Below are 26,200 nucleotides of genomic sequence, written 5' to 3'. Positions count from 1 at the left end.
TTTTAAAGGGTTGTCTCTGATGTGAAGCCACTGCCACTTGGCCTTTCATCCCTGATTTGCTTTCCCCTCCCTGCCACCAGGTGGCCAGAGATGAAATTCTGACCTTGCCAGGAGACCTGGGTTTTCAGAGGCCGCCTGGGGCAGCAAGGGGCAGGGGATGGCAGGGAACTCAGAGGAAACCCTGTGGATATCAGCACTGCCGCCCCCACCCCTCACTCAGCTCCTGGCCCCTCTCGGACACGCCCCCTCTCAGGACAGCTGAAGACTAACTCCGGACCCCAAACGAAAGAAAAAGTCTTCGCAATGGAAACTCAGAATGAATCCTCCCCTCTTTGCCTCACTTCCCTCCCCGCGGTCACACTTCCGGCGGCCGGGCTGCCACAGGATATTTTGGGTTCGAAAACAAAGCGTCAGATCTATTTGAGCAACTTTTGTTCCATCGGAGTAGGAGCCCAGGGGCCTGTGGCTGCTTCAGGCCCCAGCCACTTCCCCAGGGAACTGACAAGTTTCCCCTCTCTGCCAAGAGGTCGGGTTTAGCAACTGGCCAGTTTTAGCTTCTCCTTTCCCTGGTCTGGCAATGGATGGGCAGGCAGGGGCCAGAGGTGGGGGCTACTGGCAGGATGGCCATATTTCTCGGTGCCTACCTTGTGGATTTCAGAGGCAAAAACCCGGCTCTCACTTTTGGGTCAGAGCATCCTCCTCCTCGTGCCTGTCCTCCATCAAACCACACCCATGAAACCTGCTTTCGCCGAGACCCCATCAGGAGACCTCACAGTCACCTGGTCCTGAGCCTAGCCCCAGTGCAGTCAGTGGTGGCTGGCCAGGGAGGGTGTGGGCGTGTAGGGACCAAGATGACACCTTCTGCAGCCCCCCTGGTCTGATTTGTTGGGGCTGAACAGCACATGCGAATGCAGCTTGCACAGATGCCTAGAAGGAGTTGACAACCCTGGTGTGTCTAGCGGGTGCACACGCCTGCCGAGTGATTTTGTGTGGGCTACAGTGTTTACATTGTGTGTGTGCAGGTTGCATACAACAGAGGTATGTCATCAGTGTGTGCACACCTGGGTGCCAAGGGGCAGGGCCTGGCTCTCCAGGAGTAGAGGAAAGTGGGCAGTTTCTCCTTTGGCATTACTCGGGACAGTAGTGACCAAATTCTTGCAAACAAATGCAGGGCTGTAGGTGGACCGGGCAGGCTGCTGTTGGGTATTGGTGAGAGCTTTTGTAGCTGGCCTTTCTCTGACATCCCCCCTCTTCCCCACACAGTTACACCCTTCCCACCTTGGCCTCCCCCAACCTCCACCTGTATTTCTTTGCCTGGCTTCTTACTACTGCCTTCCCAGGGCCACATAGCCACATAACTACAGGCTGTCTTTATGTCTATCCGACTTCACTCCCACTGCACAGGGAGAGGTCCTAGAGGGCAGAGGGTGCTTTTAGTTTTTTTTTTTTTCTCCCTACTGTCCTAGGCAGCAATGGGGGTACATACAGCACCCTGGGAAGCAAAATACCCTGCCCCATCACTGTCATTCCCCCTCCTTGCCTTTCGTTCTCTGTAGCCACATGCACCTTGCAGACACAGTGGGACGGGTTCATTCCCACTTGGACCCAGACCGTGGCTTGGGATTGCCGGCAGCTCCACCATATGCGGAGAAATGAAAGGGGTAAGTCAGGAGCCCTGGGTATAGGCCATCCGGCTGAACTCAGAGAGGATGTTAGGAAACGAAAGAACCAGAGCTGGGCAGACAGCAGCAGGCCAGCAATGGGGTCTGATGGTGATGCAAGGGCTGTTCCCAGGGGCTAAGAATGGACATACATCCCTGTGTGCCCTTCCCTGAGGGCAGCTTCTGGGGCAGGAGTAGACGGGGAAGTTCATCAAGATCAGGATGAAAGCAGCGCTAGGTCATTGCAGGTGTTAGTGGCACGGGAGAACAGGCACATGGCAGCAGGTGCTGGGGGTTGCGATGGGAAGAGCGTGCCAGACACCTGCAGCAGCCTGGCGGGGGCAGGGCAGGGAGCCTTGTGAGTGAAGGGTCTTTGTCTCTCCAGGGAGATGCTTGCTAGTTGCTAAGGAACTGAGTTGTCCTCCCATCCGAGCTTGCTGGTGTTTCCTTAGCTTGGATGTGTGTGGGGAGTCCCAGGCCCGGGCTTGAGGTGTTTGGTTTGCTCCCTGGGATCACCGAGGGGCTGATGGATCTCTTAGGGAGGAGCCTTAACTGGGAGAGAGGGGAGGAGGAGGAGGAGAGAAAGCTTCACCATTGCCCTCTGACAGGAAGCCCTTCTACGTAACCGAGCAAACTGCACACCAGGGCTCGTGTTGGCACCTTCCCTGACATCTCATTCATGCAGACTAAGTTCAGAACAGTGGGGCGTGTTGCCCACGACTTGACAACAATTCTATCTGAATCTAAGCTTTCTAGGTAGGAAAACAGCACCCTCAGTGTACAGATGAAGGTTCCTTTTTGGCCCAAGGCTGCTTAGTTCCAACACACGGGTCCATCATCATCATCATCATTAAACCACTATCACCAACACCATCATCACATCTATCACCATTGTCATCATCATCATCACTACACTTTAAGGGACATTCCCTCTCTTCTTTATAGAAGAGTGGTTATCACACAGGTGTGGAGGAGAGGGGACAGGGCTGAGTCTGGATCCAGGACAGCAACTGATGAGACTGCGGCCCTGGGCTGAGCCAGGCTGTTGCCCTCAGCAGCCAAGATCCCTTGGCCTTTCCACAAATCCCACTTGGTCTGAGATGGTCAAGGCCTTGACTTCTTTCTTAAGTTTTCAGTTTCCCTCGTGGGACAGGCCCAGCTCTTGAATGAATCGGAGAGCTGACCCTCCCTTTCTGTTGCCCAGAGAGGGTACATTGGAGTGATGCTTACCCCTGTCACCTGGGAGGAGGCTGATGGCAACAACAGATGCCACCATGGCTTGTAAGGTGTGGCCACTCTAAGGAATCTGTTCCCTCGTCTATGTGGCAAGGATGTACCACATATACCACTAGGTTATTGTGACAATCCAAAGAGAGACAGATCTGGAGTCCCTTCCCCCCCTCCCCCCAACGCCCTGCCCCTCCAAACCTCCAGCAACCTGTAGGGAAGCTGTGTGGGGATCCTTAAATGAGGTGCCACACTCTACACAGCTGGCATAGATGCTGCTACACAGAACGCTCCCTGAATAGTGTATAACAGTGGTGATGAGGATAATCATGTCAGATCACAATTAGGGTTTTTTTTTTTTTTCACTTTTTTGGCTATTTCCTAAGAGCTCTCAAAGCAATCTTTCTATCTTGTTTCTTCCTGCAAGGGGGAGGGAGCAGCAAAGAGGTGAGAGGGAGAGAAGGAGAGAGAGGGAGAAAGGACAGGAGACGGAGGGCAAGAGAGGTGGGGAGAAAAGACCCAGGGGCCTGTGCAAGCAGAGATGGGTTCCCTAAGGTCCCACATGTCCTCCGGGCTTCCCCGTGTTCTGCTGCCTCCGTTGTGGTTCCCAAGGACTGCCAGGGCAGGCTGGCTTTAGCTGAGAGCTGGCCAGCTGTGTCCTTCTTTCACATTTTGGGGCCAATAGGGAGGGAGCGTCTCTCTCTGGCAGTTGAACTTGAAGCTCAAAACACCAGGACAAAAGAAGGTGGGGGGTGGTAAAAGGAGAGCGAGGAGAGCAAGCAAGCCGATAATTTCCTCGAAGGATAAACATCCGATTTTTTTTTCCCTTACCCAAAATAAACACGCTAGCCACAAAGAATTAAAGGCAGAAGGGGGCAGAAAAGGATGAGTCTAGATTTTGGGGGCGGCTCTAGGAAGCTGACCTTTTGTTTATCCTGGCCCTGCCTGGACATCAACTGGAGCAGCCAATTAGCCTCTGGGCCTGGTGGTGCGGGGGGCCTTGGGGAGAAGGTCCCAAGGGAGCCTGGGCTCCGAGAAAGTCCCCTCTGAGGCAATGCCCACTCTGCGACTGGACACTTGGCTTTTGCTGCGTATTTAGCTCTGCTTACAAGCTTGCCTGGTGAGGTAGGAGGGCATGGGAGGCTCAGTAGCTCCTTTTGTCCCAGCTGGCACCAAATGCCATTTTTAACCTCCTTTGTAAAGGAAAGATTTATTCAAAAATCAGTGTTAGAGAGAGAGAGAGAGAGAGAGAGAAGGTTCACCCCCAAATGGCCCAGCAGCTAGGGCTGATCCTGGATGAAGCCAGGAGTCCAGAGTTCCATTTGAGTCTCTAAGAGGCTCAGCAGGAGTGCAAGCCCACTGTCTTCCCAGGGACATACGCAGGGATCCAAGTTGGAAGTGTATCTGCTGTGGCTTGGGGACTCCACCTGGTGTTCTGCTATGGGACACGGGTGGCAGCTTAATCCACTGCAAGACAATGCTGGCGCCCACATGCCTTTCTAGAATCCAGGAGTTTGCTGCCCATTGTAACTGGACAGGGCATGGAACCTATCCCTGGAGGGAACGATGTAGGGGGCATTGTCCCATTCTCTCTCCATTCACAAATTCCACCTCCCCATGTCCTTGCTTTTTCTTCCATCCCGACTGTCCAAGTGGCTGTTCAGCCAGGTGGAGGGTAGGGCTGGCGGGGTCCCGCCTGCCTTCAGCAAGCATCCCTGGGTTCCCCCAACTGTGTGCTGCTGGCTGCTTCCATCTGGACACCTTAAAGCACCTTCTATACACGAGTCTCCCTGAGTGGCAGAGGAGACAGGGCTGTTAATTTCGGGCAGGAAAATGAGCTGAAGAGGTGTGGGGGAGTGGTCTTCAACAAATTGGAGTTGGGGTGGGGAAGCTGTGGGTGGGTGGGGTTGGGGAGCCTTGGTTCAGGTGTGAGTGACGCCTTTCCAGGGGTTTTCAGGTGTGGAAGCTGAGGGCCTGCACAGGCCTTGTATGAGTCTGGATGCCACGGGCCCCTTCCTGGCACAAATGAAGACATGCATTCATAGCTTGCTAAGAGCACGCCTCTGCTGGCACTGCCTGTCCCTGTCCAGCTGTCGAGTTGGCGATTTCCTGTGGTTTTCTGGGTGCAGATCACCCGTTGTCCGGCCTCTGCCTCCTCGCCCAGCATTCCCATTTCCCTGTTGGTTTGTTTGTTTGTTTCTCTTTAGCTGCATTCCTTCTTGGCCTTTTTGCTTCCTTGGTTGTGGAGGGGGTGGTGGGCAGGGGAGAGGCGATTGCGGGGAGAGGCGAGATTGCCACCCATGTCTCTGGAATCTTATCTGCTCCTGTTGCCACTCTCATACCACTACCACTCTCACCAGCCTCACCCCTGCCCCACAACCCAGTGGGGCAGTTTCCAATCCTGTACTGAACGTCACTTCTCCCTGAACCTTCACCTCTCGTTCCCCAACACATCATTGTGGGTTTGCACTCAGTTGGTCAATGTTTTCGGCTTGACTAGACTGAAAGCCCCAGGTGCTGGCTGCTCTGCTCGCCCCTGAGTCCAAGGCGGGGAGGGATTAGCCAACTGTTCTTCGCCTGGGGTCCCTATGAGGATCCCACAGCAGCCCTGCTGCAACGCTGGCCCCAGGATCACCATGCCTGTCCGGTTACCCAACCCCACTCACAGCTTCACCCTAAACCCCAGTGCGGAACACTGGTTGACTTCCTCTGAAACGGACGCTGACACGATGGTATAGCGAGTAAAGCTGCCACCTGTGATGTTGGCTTCCCATACGGGTGCTGCTTCAAGACTCAGCTACTCCACCTCCCATTCAGGTCCGTGCTAACACACCTCAGAAAACAGTGGAGGATGGCCCAAGTCCGTGGGTCCCTACACTCACGTGAGAGACCCAGAAGAAGCTCTTGGCTCCTGGCTTCAACCTGACCCAGCCCTGGATGTTGTAGCCATTGGGGGAGTCAATCAGGGGAAGGAAGATTTTTTTCTCCTTCTGTAATTCTGACTTTCAAATAAATGATCCTAAAAAAAGTGGGGAGGCACAGACATGGTGTAGTAGCTAAGCCTCTGCCTTGGGTGCCGGCCCCCCCAGTATGGCACCAGTTTGTGTCCCGGCTGGTGCAGTTCTCACGCGTCTCCCTGTTGATAGCCTGGGTAAGCAGTAAGTCCCTCTGCACCCATGAGAGAGACCTGGAAGAAGCTCCTGGGTTTTGGCTTTGGACTAACCCAGCCATCTGGGGAGTGAATCACCATAGAGAAGGTCAATTTTATTCTTTCTCTGCTTCTGTTCCTCCTCTTTGTAAATCTTTCTACTAAGTTAATTAAAAAAAAATTGTCGATTGGAAAGGCAGATCTACAGAGAGAAGGAGAGACATAAAGACCTTCTGTCCACTGGTTTGCTCCCCAAGTGGCCGCAAAGGCTAGAGATGACACAATCTGAAGCCAGGAGTTTCTTCTGAATCTCCCATATGGGTGCAGGATCCCAAGGCTTTAGGGCCGTGCTCGACTGCTTTCCCAGGCCACAAGCAGGGAGCTGGATGGGAAGTGGAGCAGCCAGGACATGAATCGGTCACCCATAAGGGATCCTGGAGTATAAACAGCAAGGATTTGCGCCAGTCCTAAAGGAAGGAAGGAAGGAAGGAAGGAAGGAAGGAAGGAAGGAAGGAAGGAGGGAGGGAAGGAAGGAAGGAAAGAGAGAGAGAGAGAGAGAGAGAGAGAAAGAAAGAAAGAAAGAAAGAAAGAAAGAAAGAAAGAAAGAAAGAAAGAAAGAAAGAAAGAAAGAAAGAAAGAAAACAAAATGCCAAGTCTGGATGATTTTTTTTAATTGGGGAGAGAAGGGGTCCATACCCAGAGGGCTTCCACAGCAGGCTGGTGGTAGTGGCAAGTGGACCCATGCCAGGAGGGTGACCCCTGCGGTCAGGCACGGCAAGCAGTCATCTCTAATTGTGTTGGCTCTTGGCCTTGTCGTTGCCATTGCCGTTGCCGGACGCCTGGAGCCTGGGCGAGTCTTGGTAGTTTTGGGTCATGAACTGGGTGCTTGCTTCTGGTTCATTCAGGCGATAACGGTTCAGGAAACTGTCCATTTTCCAAGAGGCTGGGAGGATAAACCGAGGGGGTGGCAGTGAGAAAGAGAGAGAGAGAGAGAGAGAGAGAGAGAGAGAGAGAGAGAGAGAGAGAAACAGGGCTATGAGAGCAAATGGGCAGGCCTGAGACAGGGGTGAGCTTGCAGCTCCAGGGTAATTGGAGACAGCCAGTGATGACCTTGACCATGGTGTCTGGGAGCACCCTTGGCTCCTGGATGTAGAGGTAGCCCTCTGGAGGTTAGCAGCACTCTTGGGAAATCTCACAGGGGATGAGGGGACAAGGACCAGGGTCTCCTTTAGTGGCCTTTATTTGGTGTAGCTCTACCCCCTCAGACAGGATATGCCCAATCTTCTGGGCTGCCCACTTCCTCTATGCAGCCCACCCTTCCTGCAGACTTTTTAAGACTTCATGGCCAAGGCTGTGATGATTTCTTCCCACCTGGCCACCCCAGCTGCCCACCAAGATTTGCCTTGCCACAAACCAAACCACCTCTTCTTGCTGTTCCTCCTGTAGGGTTCCTGGAGGAATACAATGTTGGGGACAGGTGTGACTAGGCCCAGTGATAGGGCAGGGACAGCAGAGCCCTTGGGGAGAGACGAGGGGTCCAGGTAGGTAAGTGTTCAGATGCCTGGCTCTTGTTTCTCAAACCCTGGGCGACAAGCACCCCAGGGCAGAAGGCTGCCAGAATGTGCCAGTGGTTTGTGGGTGTGGCCTGTGTCCCACACATCGCACAGAATACACCTGAGAAAGCACGTTTCTGTCTTTTATCTGGAGTTGAAATGGGAATTTAAACGTACCCTCCACTTGGTATTTTGGTTGGTTGTTTGGGTTTTTGCTTTTTTATTTTTTCTGATTTTGCATCACCTGTGGGTGCAGAGAGTGTGTGGGGAGGGCCTGGTCTGCAGTACAGCTGGTCAAGGGGCAGTAGGCTGTGGGGGGTGTGGGGGTGCAGCCCTATCTCCTGCTTACAGAGGGGGGGCTTAGGGGTGCCAGCAGCAGCTTCAGGTTCTTCTCAGGGCTTCTCCTGTCTGCGACTTGCAGACCGCTCTCTCTACACCTGTCATCCTCCCATCAGCTCCACCTTCTCCCTTCCCTGCAGGGCTGTGGGCATTTCAAAGATAGGGTTGCTGTCCATCCTCAAACCCAACCGGTAAGAGCAATGGTGCAAACCACAGGAATAACTGAAGCAGCAGCAGCAACAGCAACACACCAACTTAGTGCTTCCTGTGTACTCTGCGCTCTTCCCGGAGCCCCACACTTACTCCGTAATGACAGAGCACTCCAGTGCATGAGCAGGGTGATGGTGGTCCAAGAAGGGGGCCTGGTCAGCTTCCCTCAGATCCCACTTGACTTAGCAGTGACTGCATGCTCGGGTTGGACTTGGGAGGGCTGGACAGAAGTCCCTTCCCCACCCCTTAGACACACAGCTCTTCTGTGGTTGGGGCAGCCAAGGTGCTCTCTCAGTGTTTGGGGGCTGGGGTCTTCTGTGTGTCCATTCAGAGACTCTGCAGCCCTGGCCAGGGGGACCTGGCTGGCTGGGAAGGAAGTGTGGTCTCAGGACACCCCCACCTCAACCTCAGGATGGGGCGCATGCTTGTGTGTGGTTGCAGGGAGTAGGCTCATGGGGAATTGGCGTGTGGCAGGCACGGGGTCTTCCTCACTGAGTGGTGGGCAGGAAGGAGCCTGGGCAGCTAGGAGGGAATTGAAACCCACCACGAGACCAGAGCAGGCTGCCGGGGAGAAATCCCCGTGCAGAGCTTGACCCAGTAGCCTGTGGCTGTCTTCAGGTAGCACTGCGGGCAGATGCCCCCAGTACAGAATGAGCCCTGGGGGACCCTGGACCCCCAGCCAGTCCTGCCACCAAGGTCCCTGCAGTTCTCACTCTCAGACCTAGGCCTCCCACCTCCTCCCTAGCTCCTTACATACTCTCTCTTGTCCCCTTTCTCCCCGCCCCCCCCACCTCTACCCACCCTGCTAGCTTCCTGCCACAGAGGCGAGAGGAACTGACCCTGAGCAAGCTCTAGAAGGAAGAGGGGGTGAGTCAGGCCCTCCGGGGGTGTGTAGGGTGAGATGGGAGCTGTGGCTTCTGTGGTCACCGCTGGGAGGAAAGCCCCTTCCTGGACGGCACTGCTCCGTCCAGCCATGCAGGAAGAGGGTGGTGCTGCTGCGGGTGCCTAGGGCCACCGCGCTGGTACCCGGGACCCACGTAGGCTGCAACAGGGGCAGGGGCCCTCCCAGGAGGTGGAAGCGGTCTACTGCCCAGCTCTTAACGCCGCCCAGTGGCAGCTGTAGTGCTATCCGGGGGGCTGCTCAAGGCAGGAAGAGTGGGCTGGTCCCTGCACAACCCTAGGGGTGCTGCTCCCACCCTGTGCAGGGGTTGAGGGGATGACTGGTCACTTCCTCCTCTGGATGGACGGTGCTGGGACCCTTGACGGATACCCCCAGGCTTCCCTTCCCAGGCTTGCTTTTCTTTTAAGCTATGTTTTATGGGAAAGGTATAAAACTGCTAATTCACTCTTCCAGTGGCCGCAATAGCCAGGGCTGGGCCGGGACAAAGCCAGGAGCCAGAAACTTCATCCAGGTCTCTCATATTGCTGGTAGGAACCCAAGTAGTTCAGCTTTTTTTTTTTTTGCTGACTTCCTGGGTGCCTTAGCAGAGAGCTGGATGGGAAGTGGAGCAGTGGGGACTTAAGCTAGCATTCTGATATGGGATGTGGTAACTTCACCCACCATACAGAACCTTTCTTTGAGTGTCCCATCAGCACAGCTCAGTTTCCTGGGTGACCCTACCCCACCTTGCTTGTCTCTGAGTCCTCATTGGGCTTCCAACACGTTTCCCTCTCAACCCAAAGAGTGGGATTCAGGAAGCTGGGGAGGTGGCTTCCCTATTCCAGTCTTGGGCTGACAGGGTGGAGCCTGCTGCCCATGTGAGGCTTGGGGAGGATAGAGGTTGGTGCTTCCTGTCCTGGGGGCAGTCTTTTTAAAAATTTAAATATTAATTTGAAAATCAGTATTAAAGAAGGAGGGAGTGACACACAGATTTTTTTTTTTTCCACCTGCTGATTTACTCCCCAAGCGGCCACACCTGACAGGGCTGAGCCGAGCCAATGCCAGGAGCCCGGAGCTTCATCTGGGTCTTATGCACCAGTGGCAGGGGCCCAAGTTCTTAGACTATTCTTTGCTACTTTTCCTATTCATGAACAGGGAGCTGGGTTGGAAGTGAAGCAGCCGGGATTTTAACTGGCACCTCTGTGGAATGCTGGCATCCTAGGTAGAGGCTTTCCCTGGTAAAATGTGCCACAGCACTGACTGCTAGGGGCAGTCTTTGTGGGAAATCTGAGCGTCTGGCTCTGAGCTGCCTCACCCTTCACCCCCATCCCCATCCCTGGGCAGGGGACTTGTGTTCAACCCAGGGACATTCTCTTGCCTGGTCTTGTTCTCTTCTCTGCCAAGGCAGGAGACCACTGCTGCTTGTTAGGGGACAGTGGCCCTGGATGAAAAAAAAAAAAACCAAGAAACAAAAACAAAAATTCCTCTACTCCAATCTAATAACTGCCCCACGGAGTGCCCAGCTCGGCACTGTAATTTGTCTGGTGCGTCTGGGGCTGGCTGCTGTGATAGAAGCGCCGATGCCTTCTGCCGAGATTAATGATGTCCTGGTGGTGGTAGGCGGGAGGCCCGGGCCTTTCATTTTTTGTGCCTTAAATGATATCCAGAGACTTGTACTCCGGGAGCTGAACGGTCCTCTTTCCGTCGCATCCAATTACTCCTGGGGAATACTTGCTGACTGGCTGATCTTGCCGGCTCCAGAAACTCAGGGGGCTGGAGGAGCAGCCTCCCTGATGCTGGTGGGAGGGAGCACAACAGGGGTGCCAGGGGTACCCCTGTGTCCTACAGAGAGCCTATGAGTGGGTCTGATTCTTAATTGCTGGGCTGGCAGATCACCGACAAGACTCCCTTCAACTGCAGCTGGGGTTGGGGGGCTGAGAGAAGGAAGAGGGGCTGGAGGCAGGGAAGGGTGCAGGTGGGGGGGTGACTTCCAAAAGCTGCTACTTTAGCTCCTGCTGCCCTGCCCCAGTCTTTGGTCATGACCATGCTTGGCTGTTGCTGGGGTGCAAAGTGGGGCTCCTCTGTACTTTCTCTGCCATTCGTCCGGCTGTGCCCCGGATGGTGGGTGCTCTGCCTTGTTCCAGGCAGTTTCTAGCCTTGGCACCTGCTGAGACGGGGCCTTCAGACTCCCAGTCCTCCCAGCTCTGCCAGGTGGGTGGGGCTCTTCAGGGGCAGCTGAGAGTAGTCTGCCACAAGCCCGTACTGGCGGGGCCCTGGGGGATTCTGAGGCTGGGCCAGGTGAACCACCGTGGGAGGTCACAGGGTGGTGGAGGTGGGAGGGGGGGTCAGATTGTTTGCACGAGGCTATGTGTTTGTGTCTGTCTGTGTGTGCATGGGTGAGAAGGGTCCTTTCTCTCTTGGCTCCCCTTCCCCCATACCTTCCTGTGCAATGCTCTAGCCTGGGGAAACCGATCTAGGCCCTCCCGGCCAGGGGTCCTGTGTGTTGGTCTCTCTTACCACCAGGGCTGCCGCCTGGGGGTCTCTGCTGCCTTCTCACTCTTGGTGGCTTGTCTCACTAAATCCACTAAATTCAAGGCCAAAGGCAAGATGTGACACCCCCCACCCCACCCCGCATGGCAGCGCCCTATCTATCCTTCTTCTCTGGTCCCTGTGGACGCATGTGTTGTGTGTGCATCTGTTGGGGGGCCCACCCCAGAGCTGCTCAAGTCAGGTGCTTGTGGAGTGGTGCATGGCTGCCTGGCCTAGAACTCCAAGGCCTCTTTTCTGTCTCACCTGTCCTGTCTGCCATCACATTGGTGCATCCTTGCAAAGAAGGGATGTGAGCCTGGCTGGTGTTCCGGGTGACTAGGGCGTGGTGTGCTGCACATCACCGTTCCCTAGGAGTTTGGTTTCAGCCACAGCTTAGACCAGTGAGGGACAGGTGTAAAGGGCACTGCCATTGCTAGCGACAGAGGCTCAGGGCAAGCAGGGTGCAAAATGTCTGGGCCTTACCCGTGTCACCCAAGGGCCCAGAAGTCAGCAGGGCTGGGCTTCCTGGAGTACAGGTGAGCTGGGGACAGCTGCCAAGGACCCTTGTCCAGAAGTCAGAATTGGCTAGCTTTTGCTCTGGCCCCTAGGGGAATGGGTCATCTTGCTGTTCTGTGCTTTGAAGTCTTCCCAGGCTCCATGGGGACGAAGGTGACTGTCCTGCTGGTTGCAGGCTGGGGCTGGTGGAGACCTGGAAGAAGCTCCCGGCTCTTGGCTTTTAATCTGTTCAGTTCTGGCCAATGCAGCCATTTGGGGAGTAAACCAGCGGATGGAAGAGCTCTGTATTCTCTCTATATAACTCGGCCTTTCAAAAATAAAATAAAAGTAAACTAAATCTTTAAAAGAAATTCCCTTTTTATCCAGGGTCCAGTCCCTGCCCAACCTTTGTAGAGCCCACAGAGACTGGCCCATCACACAGAGACTTTGCTTGTTTTCCATTGGTGGCCCAGATTATGTGTGTGTGTGTGTGTGTGTGTGTGAGAGAGAGAGAGAGAGAGAGAGAGAGAGAGAGAGAGAGAGAGCACGCTCCACCAATCTGCCCCAAAGCCAGATCCCTAGCTCTCCTTCACATTCTCTTGGCTGCTGAGGGCATGCTGCCCTGGAGGGAGGAGACCCATTTGCCCTGGGTCCCCAGAGTCAACTCCAGGCCTCCTACTGTGCAGAATCCTCAACAACATGCTTAATTATAAGTTATTCTTGCACAGTGGTTCCATAGTCTCCCAAGTCCACGTTAAGTGCCCCCCCACCCCCAGGGCAGGCAAAATTCCCTAGGCCCTGAGAGCTGGTTCTTTCTGGGGCACCCTGGCATAGGGCTGGGCACATGGTAGATGCAAACAGTCCCCTTGGCTGGGAGCTCACCTTTGGGAGGATGACTTCCTGGCCCACCAACAGGACAGAGAAGTTGCCAGGGCTACTCTGCTCAGACACAAGTCCAATTTCTGAGCTTGCTATGGCCACAAGAAGGGGGCGGGCTGAAGTGGGGGTGGGGGAGGGTGGTGCCCAAGGAATCCCAGCTTTGGTAAAGACGCAGAACGATCAGTGATCCAATCCAGACCCCAGAGGTGTCCAGCTTGTGTGTCTTGCCATATGTGTCCTGGGCCGACACGTGGGCCCCAGTGCCATGTTTCACAGGCAGACTCCTCAGCAGCACAGCAGAGAGAGGGGGCACGTCTTGAGGGCCTTACCCTCCCCCTCACTGCTTCTCCAGGCCTCTACTGATTGATGACACTGCCTCAGAAAGCACCAGCCTCTATCTGTTCATTGTCCCACCATGAAGTCCAGCAGGGGACCTTGAGGCACTGCCCTATCCCACGAGAGTCTCCCAGTTGGCAGAGAGGACAGTGCAGGCTGCCTTGTGCATTGGCGACCCCAGCGAGTCCCAGGGCCTACCATCTTGGGTGAAATGGGGTACCAGGCGCTGGAGGAGTTTGTTTTGGCCTGGGTACAACATGGGCGGTTTCCTAGCATGTGTGTTTCTTTCCCTGGTAGTCTCCAAAGTATGTCCTTGGCAGAGCTGTTTAAGGGGATGATTTACGGATTGATGAGGGGCTGGAGGCGCCTGGGCAAGGTTCACGGGTGGAAAGGTCGCATTGACTCGGCTTCTCTGGGGTGGCCCGGAGCCCTCTGCGATTGGCGGTTTCTGCTCGGCACACATCTGAAGGACTCCCTGCTCAGCCAGTGCCCTTCTGGGCTCTGCACTCCTCTCCCCTGGGGCCCTCAGGGCACTGCGGTGGTTAGCCCAGCTTCCCAGGGATGGCAGGTTGGTCAGGGTCACTGGGTGAGAGGAGCTGGCTCATGACACTCACCCTCCCACTCATCTCCCCAGCAGCCTGGGCCACGTGTGGTCTCTCTGCAAGATTGTTGGTCCTCTTCTCTGAAACCCCAAGCCTTCACGTGTGGGGTGTCACAGTGGCCAGCCACATGGCTCTGGTGGCAGGATGATTGAGGTATCGCAGGCTGTGTGAGCCATGGGAAGGCTCCGGGGAGTGGATCCCCAGGAACGCTGCTGTTCGGAGTTGCTGGTGGCAGGGTGTGGCCGGGGATGCCTTTGCCCCAGCACTAAGATAGCCCCAGCGCAATTAGGGACCAATGAAGACAGACCGGCATGGTGGCATTCCAAGGCCCTCTTGCTCAGATTGGCCTCAATTACAAGGGCAATTACCAGGCTGAGGTGTTGTGGGGGAGCTGTCCACACATGCCGTGCAAGGTTTTGGGGGTGCTGGTCTCCCTGGCTCCAGGTACTCTTCTCTGAGACCTGGCCTCACAGATCATCTCAGCCCAGCTAACGTTGCCAACTTCAACTGTGGGATTTGCTCCTGGGGTTGGGGTTGAGGTGGGAGACCACTGAAGCCCACACCTCCTTCAGCTCACTCCTACATGTTCACATGTCCCCGGTCTCCTGCCTGCACTGCCACTTGGAAAATGGGGGAGGCCTACCTCGAGTTTTGTTTTCTTTGGGAAGGAGAGAGATGACCCTTCCTTCCTGGAGGTAGACGAAGAACTGGTAGCGATGGAAGCCACTGTGTGCTGGCGGGGAGGGAGGCTGGTAGGCTGCGGGCAGAAATAGCAGAGTGAGCTGAGTGCCCCCTCCCGTACCACCCTGGGCCTGCATGGCGTGGCACTGCATTGCTCCTGATTACTCTATAAACCATGCTCCTCCTCCCAGCAGCACCGGGTGGGGACTCCCCCATCACCAGCCACCCCAATGTACATTTGGCAGGCTCTGGAAGGAAGAACACTTTGGGGGCGCTGGGGGGCTCAAAGGGACAGAGGACGAGGTGGTCCAAGAGGAGCCACTCTAGGCCGACCAGAAGGTCCTACATGCCCCGTGTGCGGCTCCCAGGCCTTTCTGGGTCACTGGGTGTTGTGTTGGTCCTGTCTGTGCTTTAGTCTGTCCTGTTGGACTTCCTGTGCTCCCCCACCCCTCACCCACGCCACCTCCTGACCCCAGACAAACCCATCTTCCTCCGCGAATGCATTTGGCAGTGGATTTCTATTTATTTTTTCAGCATTTCCTTATGAACTCAATTCCCCCAAGAAGCCAATTTCTTGGCTGGGCCTGGAGGATCTGGAAGTGGTTACGGGGGTGGGTGGGACTGGGTTCAAAGGTTTGATCATGGGAGCTGGAGGAGCTGGACGTCCGGGGCACCGACAGAGAAGGCCTGCCTTCCCCCTCCTCCTCTTCCCTCTCCTTGGGGTGGGGGTGGGGCAGAGGCTGGCCTTTTGGCACAAAGTCGAGAACAGCCCTCATTCCTTCGTCCCTCAGATCTGGGGATTTACTGGCCCGGACTGAGTTTTTAAAAGCCAGGCCTCTACCTCCTCCTGAGGTTGTCCTTCCCTGTCTCTCCATTGCCCTTCCTGAGAGGGGTATGGGAGACAGGCTGGAGCCAGGGATCTTCCCCGGGGTGGGTGGGAAGGCGTGCTGGCCAGGGCTTGCTGGTGGGTGGTGGGCATGGGGTGGGATGCAGAGACACTTGCTGGCTTCTCCCTCTCCCTTCCTTTCCCACCCATCAGATGAAGCAGTGACTGTGGGGAGGGTTTCTCGCTGTGGACTTCCGGCTGCTGGGGCCTTCAGCGTGCCAACAGTCAGGGGAATTCCTGACTATTCATCTTTCCCCGAGATTTTAGACTGCACTTCGTCAGATGTGTGTGTGTGTGTGTGTGTGTATGTGTGTTAAAGAGTTCAGAGTGGGAACAGAGCAGGGTGTGCTGGGAAACAGCTGTGTGAATTGGTATGGTTTGGGCGTGTAGCCTCCGCAGGTGTGTGCGATGGCTGGGGTGCCAACAGCATGAAGTGCCTTAGAGGCCTGTGGCATGTGTGCAAAGGCAGACACTGCTGCTGTGGAGAAGGATGCCTGAGCATGGCTGGGGAGCCGCGCCATGTGTGCATGGCTACGACCATGGGTACAAGCCCCTAGGAGACAAGCCCGGGGTCAGAACTGACTGGTTGTCTAGGATGGCGATTTATTCTTGGGGTGGGAAGACAAGACTGTCCCTCGGCTTCTTTGGGTCAGGCCCCGAGCCACAGGCCTTCTCTGCACCTCAGTGAGGGAGCTGGGGAGTGGGGGTTCCGCCGGGCCCACAGTCAGTGATACAGCCGGGATGTGAAGGCTGGCCCACAGGGTATCCGAGCATGGCTGCTTCCGGGTACCATGAGGCTGAGTGTGGTGCTGTTTGCAGGGTGGGAATCTGAGAAGGAAGGAACCTGGGGTGTGGTGGGGGGAAAGTGGGGGGAAGCAGAGGAGAGTCCAGTTAGGTGCTGAAGCTCTCCAGTCCAGATGGCCCCTTGCTGGCCCTGGGCCTGGTCAACGGTGCATCTGGAGCTGACGTTCTGGCCTCAGTTTTATTCTCTTTCAAACGGACACTGCTAGCTTTGTGCAGTGGCAGAATTGCAGCCAATGAGGTTTAGCCAAGGTAGCGATTATTGGTAAGTGAACACGGACGCCGCTGCTGGCCTTCTGCGGTAGGTCAGAGATGGAATCAGAGCGCGCAGGTGGACCCTGTCATGGAGAGCTCTGGGGTGCTGCACTTGGACGGTTGGACCCCAGACCTCCAGCAGCACCCTCACTGCTGCACCCACCCTCTCTCGTGCCCCCTACAGGTGGGGCAGACCATGGTGCTTACCGGTTAACTCCTGGCCTTGAATCTTCCCTTTCTTCAAGTCCGCGCCCTGGAAGGAGAGACAGGCAAGGCTGGGTGTTACTCCTGGGTTGTGGGGGAGTAGGGGACCCCTTGTGGGGTCTGGAGTGGGCTTGTGAGACTGGGCAGAAGACAGGAACAGACAGATGTAGTTGGCTGAGGCTGGCCTGGAGGTGCAGGAAGGACTTCCTGACCTCAGTGTTGTGGCAGGTAGTGGGATCCTGATGGGATCCCTCCACACACCTCCCCTGCCACTGCGCACCTGCACCTGAGCCTGGGCACAGGGAGTCACCATCAGCCTGCAAGGGCCTACTCCCTCCAGAAGAGGGGCTGGATGCCTCAGGGTTGCCTCCTCAGTTCACTGTTCCCCCCTCCCCCGGAGAACAGCAGGCAGAGGCTGGTTGAGTACGATGGAGTGGGAGGTGGGGTGAGGTTAGCAGGCCACCAATTCTGCAGTAGGTTCTCTCCCCCCAGTCCCAGACCCCTCTCTGAATCCCTCTTCATACAAGCCCCCCAGGGTGGTTTCTTTGGCTACTGCAGTAGCCTCAGTTTCTCCTCCTTGTCTTCGTTTTTCCTCTCCTCTGCTCAGTGTCTGTGGGATAATGAGGCTCTCCCCCTCCATTGCCCCAACCCCGGGGGCGGGTGCTAATTACTGTTTGTGCAGGAGGAGGAGAGGCTCAGATGAAAGGGACTAGAGCTGGGCCCCTGGGTCCGTGCCACAGCTCAGGGCCCCGGGGCCATGCCAGGGAGCCCCCGCGGCCCCTAGGTGTGGGGTTTTATAGCCTTAATGATGGTGATTAGCGTGGCTTTTAATTGATTCTGCCAACACCTAACTGTGCCCTGGCCCCTGTCCTCCAGGCCCTTTCTGGTGCAGCTCTACCCCTGCTGCCTGCCTGGCAGTGGTGCTCAAGTGACAGCGGTGGGGTGTTGGGGTGAGAGTTGGTTGCAGGAAGGAGTGAATGTGGGAGGCCCCTTTTGAATTGGGGAGTGAGCCCTAACTGCCCCCTTCCCATTTGCCCATTGCAAAATCTATCCGGCCTCCTCTCATTTAGGGCTGCTGTTCACTTGCTCTTGTTCTTCCTTGGGGTCATTTGCCCAGGGGTCCCCTCTACCCCCAGGCTTGTCCTCTCCTGCTCTGGAACAGAGCAGAAAGCCTTGATGTTCACCCCCACCTCCTACTCCCAACTTCCCTCTGTACCAGCTCTGCCCTGTTCCTCTCCCAGGGCAGGTCCTAGGCCCTAGGATGAGGATCAGGGGTTGGAGGTGGTGACCCTTCTGCTTGATAGCCATGTCTTCCAGGGAGAAGAGCTGAGGACCCCCGCAGAGGCCTTGTGGGGGTGAGAGACAGAGCCTGAGTGCCCCCACCCACCCACTTGGCCTGGCCCCCTGGGGAAAACCAGCCCAGCCTCCCTCAACCCTGGTTCCTTTCCAAGTCAGTCCTAGACGACCAGGGGTTTGTTTAAACCAAAACAATGGTAACCTAAGCAGGCTGTTTCTTTTCAGTCCCTCACTGTCAGGAGAGGGTCCCACCCTTGTGATGAGCAAGGCTTTTCTCTTCCCAGCCAGCACAGGGCAGGGAGCCCGCCCCCCCCAGAAGCCTGACCTTCCCCACACCAGGCACAGCTTTTCATCAGCAGGGCACACAGCAAAAGCCCTGGGTTGCAGAGGGCGTTAGGACTAGCCAGGATCCCCCTGGGGGCAGGACCTACAGCATGCTGCCTGCCCTTGCTAGGAAGGGTAGAGCAGAGATGGACCTGTCCCCGTGTGGTGGGTGGGCAACCTTGCTGTTGCTCTGGCTGAGGCTGAGCTCTGGCCAAATTCCCTGTAGCCATAAACCATCCCTCGCCATCAGTCCTAGGACAGATAACTGGTATGGCCTAGGAAACCAAAGTTGGAAAGGTAAGGATAGAAGCAGCAGAGGAAGTGACACTAGCAGCAAGTGGAGAAAGCGGGGGAGCCTAGGATGCTGAGACCCAAGGCTTGGTAGCTCGTGCTTTTCTGTGGCTCCTCCGGGAGGTTCTGCTTCGGAAAAACCATCATTAAAACACACCCATACAAGTGCTGATGTGAAACCTGGCTGCTCCAGTTCCAATCCAGTGCCCTGCTAGTGTGCCTGGGAAAGCAGCGGAGGATGGTCTAAATGCTTGGGCTCCTGCATCCACTTGGGAGACGCAGATGAGGCTTCTGGCTCCTGGCTTCAGCCTGGTCCAGCCCTGGCTGTTACAGACATTTGGGGAATGAACCAGTGGACGGTCTCTTACTCTCTCTGTGTAACTCTGCCTTTCAAGTAACTTTTAAGAAGCGACACACAGGTATGATCTAGAGGTCTGGGACTGCAGGGGCATGACAGTCCCATCCCATATCAACTCTCCCAGCTTCTCCACAGATCAGAACATCACACTGAGTGCAAGTCCACACCCCATACCAAAGTGCCTGGGTTCCCCTTCCTGGCTCTCACTTCCTGCTAGTGAACCCCCTCTGAGAGGCAGTACTGATAGTTTACACGACTGGGGGACTGGCATAGTGGTATAGGGTTATGCTGCCACCTCTGATGCTAGCATCCCACATGGGTGCCAGTTCGAGTCCTGGCTGCTCTACTTCTGATCCAGCTCCCTGCTAATACATTTGGGAGAGCAGCAGAAGATGGTCCAAAGTGCTTGGGCTCCTGTACCCAAGTAGGAGACCCAAATGAGAAGTTCTAGGCTTCTGGCCTCAGCCTAGCTTGGTCCCGGATGCTGTGGCCATTTGTGGCGTGAACCAGTAGATGAAAGATCTCTCTCTGTCTCTTTCTGTAACACTGCCTTTCAAATAAACAAAGTCGGTTCTGGATGTACTTCTCACATGTGTTCACCTCTACATACGTGTGTGGGCACATATATGCAAGGTATTGGGTACCAGCATGACTGTCTGACCTAGGAATAGACACAAAGTACTCTCCTTGTAGGATGCAATTAGAGGAGCTAGACTTTGGACCACTCAGAGGGCTTTCTGGGCTTCGGCCACATGAGGTCTCTTTCTGAGCCCCTGCTCAACTTCAGCATCCGTGATGTCTTTCTGCAGCTACTTTGGAACTGGCATAGGAGACATATGAAAAGTAAGGGCTCACCAAGTGTCACAGCACCCCATTCTAGATCCCATCAAAGCGGGTAGTACAGGAAGCCAGGGGTCTGGCCTCCTGCCTGACCATCTCCTGCCTCCACCATTATTTTATATTGTGATGAGCACTCTGATTTTTCAAGGCAAGGCCCTCTGCAACCAGCCGACCTCAAAACAGTTCATGCATGGGGGGGGGGGGGCGTGCACTGGACGGGAAAGAACCCAGGGACCCTTTGGCGGTTCAAGGGAGGGGGTAAATGTCTTGCCTGCCCCTTGCACATGATGGGTGGGGTGTCCTGGCCCCTCCCCAACCCTTCCCCCATCCAGCTGTACTTTCACCCTGTTGCTCTTGATTTCCTGTCTCTGTGGGGGACACCCTGAGAGCTCGATTTTTTTTTTTCTAGAACTGGGACCTCCAGAGGCAGCCCTTCCATGGCCCTGCCCTGGGGAACCCCCTTGGGTGAAGACTCTGCAGCTGGAACTCTGTCTGTGAGGTCTGCTGGGTGGGGAGAGGGCCCGGCTGTGTCTGGTCCCCTAAGGGATGCAGGGATAAGTTTCTCATTCTCCTTTCAATTATCTGCAGGCATCTGCCCGCCCACCTGCGGCCTCAGCCAAGGCCCCTGGGTCCTTACTGGGACTTGCTGACCACCCTCCCTCCCCCAGCGCAGAAGGTCGGCCGGCGGGGGGGGGGGGGCTGTTTCCTCGAATGCACTGGGGATGATTTCATCTCCCTCACCCACCTCTTCCCATTTGGCTGGGCCGATCCAATCACTCCCCCACTTGGCTTCAAACCAGAGTGGAGAGGGCGGGGAGGAGGGGAAGCACTTGTGGATCTCAGGGAGGTGAGGGGAGTGGGCGTCAGCAGAACCCCTACAGTGAAAGGTGAGGCCAAGGAGGGTGTTGCAAATAGGGGGAGCAGGGCAGTGCACTTTACAGGGGACACTAGAAGGAGATGAGAAGTGGATGCTGGCCTTGGCATCCAACCGGAAGGTTCCTTGCTGTTTTGCAAGGCTGCCTGTTCCCTCCCCTCCTCCCCCACCCAGTGGTAAGGGACTAGGAAGAGGTAGAGGGCATTGGCAGGTGCTGCCCAGCCATCTCCATTCTGCAGCCAGGCACAAGGGGGAGAGCCCCTGCAGCCCTGTCTGGAGAAGACCCTGCTCTCTGGCCTGCTTCAAGAGAAAGGCTTCAGGGTAGTTAACCCCTTTGGCTGCTGCTCTACCCTGGGGGAGTAGATGCAATGAAATCCAGCATTTTCTATCCACCCTCCAGCTGGGAGCCAAGTGCTCTAGGCTCTGGCATGTGGGTATCTTGTACACCAGCTTGCCCCCCTAAGAGATACAGTCTCATCCTGATAGGCCTTGTTCCGGTACCTCCAAAGGGAGTAGGGACAGCATGGTGAGTGTTGTCTTTAGGATGTGCCAACAGAGGGGCAGCAGGGCTTGGAATCCGGGCACAGAGAGGGCAGTGGGACTCTCAGGTCCCAGTTCCTAGCCTGGAGTCGATTGCTGCCTGGGTCTCCAGAGTTGCTGGGAAAGGGGGCGCTGATCTGATTCTTGGAAGTAAGGAGTCACCCAGGGTGGGCGGAGTTGTACTCAAAACTTCACCACCCTCCAGGATACTGCGTTTGAAGCAAGATTTCTCAAGGTCAAGGTTGCCAGTGGCTTGTGAAGTTTTCTGGTTTTCCATTGGACAGACAGAGAAGGGGAAGGCAGCATAAGTGGAGGAAGCAGCGCACGTGAGCAACGGACTTGGCTGCTCACTGAAACCAGAACGAGCATACGTGTTTGGACAAAGTCAGACCGCGGGCTGGGGTTAGCCTTGAACACTGGGACAATGCCACCAGCAGCCAGCTTCAACCTGGGGGCCATGGACCCCAAGTGAGGCCTGTACAGCTATCCGAGTGCTCAACAGCTGTGTCCTGGGAGGGTCAGCCAGGAGGGGCTGCTTGGGCTGCCCCTCCTGGCTGACAAAGGACTCGTTCAGGACTGAGTCTGAGGATACCCCATTTTGTTTAGACGAAGACAACCTGGGCACAAACACTGTGCGATATGCCAGCAAAACATGGTGATCAGGCAGCAGCATTGAGCTGGGCAAAGGACAACCATTTCTAGGTACCTGGGACCAAAGCCAAAGCTTTCAGCACCTGCGTGTGGGGCTGGTACACCTCATTTATCTGGAATCAGGTGGGGAACGGGGTGTTCCTCCTGAGTACATTTCCCTGAAATCCAGAATCCTGTGTTTTGATCTTAATTATCTTGTACCAGCTTCTGAAAACACTTGGAATGCGTTTTGTAAAGTTAAACATCACCATGGTCTGTGTGGCAGCCCATCAACAGCTCTGGACTGAGATGCCAAATAGCAAGGAACAGTGACATTTTTCCTCCCCTCTCCCCACCCCTGCTGCCACTTCACCCTGCCACCTGCTCAACTTCCTAGCAGCCAGTGTATGGGCATCCACCTTGAAGGCACTGGGGAAAGAAAGAGGGATCCCCTTGCCCCTTGCAGAGCGACTAAGAATGGCAGGTGCTTTGCCGCCAAGGTCTTTCTGCTGGTTGCATTTAACACAGACTTCCCTCTGCACAGCAAGTCTGGGCTGCGGCCCAGTGGCTCACCTGCAAGCTGCTGCACCACGTAGTGCCCAAGTTTGCATTCCTGTAAAGTGGCAACAAGATCCCGCAATTGCTATGAGCAGGTGATTAGGAGATAGAATATTCTGAAGGTCCATAGTACCATGCTAGGAAAAGAGCACTGAGTTACTGAATTCGAGCTCCTCACTGGACTCAGGATGAAAGGCTCGGCTGTCCTGGCCTCTGGAGTAGGCGGGGCTCGGGGGCTGAGGAGGCGGATGCTGCCTCCACCTGCCCGCAGAGACCCCAGGCTCCTCTGAGTCCTGCCAGTTCTCTTGGGCTGTGACTGAGCCAGACAGTCTCCTGGTAAGGTCGGCCTCGTGAGGCTAATGGCTGTGCCGCGGGTTCCGAGGTTACTCAGCTGTGAATGTGGGGCCTGTCCCGCTGGGCTAGTCCTCACCCAGGGTATGTGGAGCGAGTGGCACATAATGTTTATTAATATGCTTTGATGAGGGGCATTAATATATCTTAATGGCACCATCTGAGCCCAGCCTCCTTCCTTCTCCCTCCCCTCTCTCCTCTCTATCCTCCTACCCTGTGGAAGGGAAAGAGAGAGAGAACTCCAGAACCAGAGCTGTCATCTGGGATGGCAAGGAAGGGACAGGGACAACTTCAGGGACCAGAGAAGGGACCCTGGGTGGAGAAGCAGGTGACATGTGGCTGGCTCTGCTGTTCAGCAGAAACTTGGCCAGAAATCACTTGGCGATGGGAGCGAGGGAACCAAAACAGTGGTGCAACTTTTCCAACAGCCAGTGGGGAGGGAGTGGCAGGAGGGAGAGACCAGAGCTGCCTGAAGTAGCAGGACCCAGGGAGGGCTGTGTCTGAGGGGGCCTCTGGTGCCAGCAGCGAGCTGGCCAGGGGAGGTCAATGAGTCACCCCACACTGCTGTACTGGCACCACACCCACACATGTGCACAGGTTCGCCCAGACTCACACATACACTTCCATGCTCTTCTTCACAAATCCTTATATCCACATATATGTGTAGGAGATGGAATCTTCTGGAGTCCTACGGAGCTGTCAAATGTCAGGTCCTTCCACACACACCCAACTACAGGCATGTACACGCTTTCACACACATGCCTCTCCAGGTGGTCTTGCACAGCAATGGGTATGTGTCAGAGCTGAGCATGATACATTGAACACAGGGGTTTGGCTGCAACTGGGAGCCCTGTGGTGAGCCAAAGCACACGTGGGACTTTTCCAGACCCTCGGCAGGGGACCAGGATGGATGACTGCTGAGGACTAGGGTCTGAGGGCCTGAGTGGCCAGTGGCAGAGGATGTAGGTGGTGGTGGAGGGGTGGGCTCCAGGCCCTGCCTGCGTCCCAGGGCTGGAAGGTAGGGGTGGGATACACGGTCAGTGTGCTTTCCCTGCAGGGAGCAGGGCAATCAGGAAACCAGGGAACCTCTGCAACAAGCAGGGCCTGGGAAAGAGCAGACCGACCAGGAAAGATGGAGTCGTAGGGTTCAAGCCCCCATCCCCACAATGAGCAGTGGGGAAGGGGGTATACTGGTGTCTGCTACGCTCATTCTCCTGGGCTCTTCGCCTGGCTGCCATCTCAGAAAGGGACTCTCTTGGCACCTATGCCCTCCACTGCGCCCAGCCACGCTAATCTTGGCTGTCTCTGGCTGTTGTGCCCTGATCCTGTGCCATCTGTGGGGTAAGGGTGGTCCACACAGACTGGGCTGGAGGGGTGGATATAAAAAGGGAACCTCAAATTTCTATGTCAAGCCTCCACCTTGACCTCTTTGGGAGAAGTGGGTGGAGTCAGCGTCTGGGGTTCTGTTCTTGGCTTTAGCCTGTTTCGGGTTTTTCCTTCATCAGCTCTAGTGGGAGGAGAGAGCACAGCCCACACTTTCCAGCCCCTTCGCCTCCTCTAGACCACCGGGGCCCTGCCCCATGGGTATATATGTGCTGGGTTTGCCTTGTGAACCGGAGGAGGGGTGTGTGTGTGAGTGGGGTGGGGGGAGTGAGAGTAGAGAGGGAGGGAGAGAGGGACTCTGTCAGGGACAGATGGGGGAGCTTGAGCAAGAGAAGATGTTGGCAAGATTTGGAGGCTCTGTGAACCCAGGAGCACACACAGCCTGAGGTCTTTTCAGAGGCTCCAGTGGGGTGACTGTGGCCCCAGCCTGCTCCAGCCCCTTGCAGCTCAGAGTGTGTGCACAAGCAGAAATCCTGGGTTCCACCTGAGACCTCCCACCCTGATGGTGCCCCTGACCACGCATGAGGTACCATCTGCTCTCTACTGCAGCTCAGGTGGCAGCCAAAGCAGATTTGGCTTCTTTTCTTGTCCCGGGACAAAACCCTAGACTGCTCGCTGGCCCTCCCTGCCAGCTCCTGTTCCCCAGGTGCTCAGGGACCCAGGGGTGAGACTGGAGTGAGGAGGTGAGAGAATTCCTGCTTGCTCTTCTGAATCCCAGGGCTTACTGTAGGGCTCTGATATCTGTCAGTGAGAGGTCAGCAGCTAAGTGACTTCCTTGGATTCTGTTCTCAAGTCGAGTGCCACCCTGTGTGGTCCTGTCCTGGTGCTTCTTGTCCAGGCCAGGCAAGGGTCCCCTCTGCTGGGGCCTTTGTGTCCTTGCCTGCTTGTGTCAATCCAGGTTTGCATGTCTGTGTCTAGGGAACAATGAAATTGGCCCACCCAGGAGTGGGAGGTCGGGGCGGGGGGGGGGAGTGGAGAAGATACTGCTACGGTCACTGACACTCGTGGGACTCACTCTCATTGCTGCCTGTTTGAGGAGCTTGGCAGTCCATACTGTGGAAAACCAGCAAGGCCAAGTTCAGGAAGCACCAGCCTGAACCCACACCTGCCCTGTCTTGTCTCCGAATGGCTTCAGGGACCGACGACCCCAGCTGGGGCAAGGGAGACCTATAGCCTTGCCTGGCAAGACTGGCTCTGCTGCTGACCCTGAGCGCCCCGCTAAGCCTGGGGGCCCACAGGGAGGCCTGGTGGTGGAGGGAGGTCGCCCAGCTGGCAGTCTCTGGAGTTGCCGACACCAGCATCACCCTCCTCCCTGCAGGCGGATGGCAGAGACCTGGGCCGGGGCATCGGGCCCTTGGCCTCCTGCTTGCCCTGTGGCGGGACACAGCTGGTCTCTAAGGGTGTTGAAACCAGTCTTTGCACAACGTGAAGGAGGGCCCAGTCTTTTCAGGTAATGGTGCCTTGAGGGCACAAGGGAGACGGGAGGAGAGGGCAACTGGTATCAACAGGGAATGAACCCCAAAAGAGGTCAAGGGACGATTGCCCACCTCTCACTCAAAACCGGGACTGGGCTCCAATAGCTTCCCAGTGGAGCAGCCTTGAACCCTAGGGGAGAGAGAGGAACTTCTCCGATAACTTTTTTTGTTCGGAGTAGTTAATTACCCTGGTGGTTGAGGTTACAGCCTTGCTCAGGCAAGGGGCCTGTAATGAATGCAGATGATGGCTGGTTAATCTGCCAGCTCGGAGCCCCTGCTCTTCTCCTGGGGTCTGGCCACACTCCATTCAACCTGGCCAGCCTGCACCAGCGGGGTGGGCTATAGCCTACTACCACTGGCGCCTCCGTCCCCCGCCAGGCCTTGGGCCTGTCATGCATGGAGGGTTCTCTCTGGCTTTTCCCAAAGATCAGGTTTGTCCCTGCTTGAGTTGTCACTGTGTTCCCCTCTGGTCCTCACTGCCACCTCTTTTGGAGAACAGGTGGGCCTGGGGCTACCTGGAATCTTGGGACTGAAGTGCAAGGATCCGGTTAGGAGGTGGGTAGGGTACGACACCCTGGGGCAACTGACAGGTGT

The 26,200-nt window shown here is 55.9% G+C and overlaps 1 protein-coding gene across 1 annotated transcript in view; it reads right to left on the bottom strand.

The window, feature by feature from the left end:
- Window positions 1–6,693: 6,693 nt before the first annotated feature.
- PEBP4 (phosphatidylethanolamine binding protein 4) overlaps window positions 6,694–26,200 on the bottom strand; it is a 159,086-nt gene continuing 139,579 nt past the window's right edge. Inside the window, exons 4-6 of the mRNA XM_040971389.1 lie at window positions 16,690–16,735; window positions 14,503–14,616; window positions 6,694–6,979 (exon numbers count right to left, since the gene is read on the bottom strand). Coding sequence (XP_040827323.1) covers window positions 6,825–6,979; window positions 14,503–14,616; window positions 16,690–16,735 — 315 coding nt within the window. The 3' untranslated portion in view covers window positions 6,694–6,824. The remainder of the gene's footprint in view (window positions 6,980–14,502; window positions 14,617–16,689; window positions 16,736–26,200) is intronic.

Source organism: Ochotona curzoniae, unplaced genomic scaffold (assembly GCF_017591425.1).
Source record: "Ochotona curzoniae isolate NIBS_2020 unplaced genomic scaffold, NIBS_Ocur_1.0 contig_21, whole genome shotgun sequence".
Lineage (NCBI taxonomy): Eukaryota > Metazoa > Chordata > Mammalia > Lagomorpha > Ochotonidae > Ochotona > Ochotona curzoniae.
This window is presented reverse-complemented; position numbering and strand designations above follow the sequence as displayed.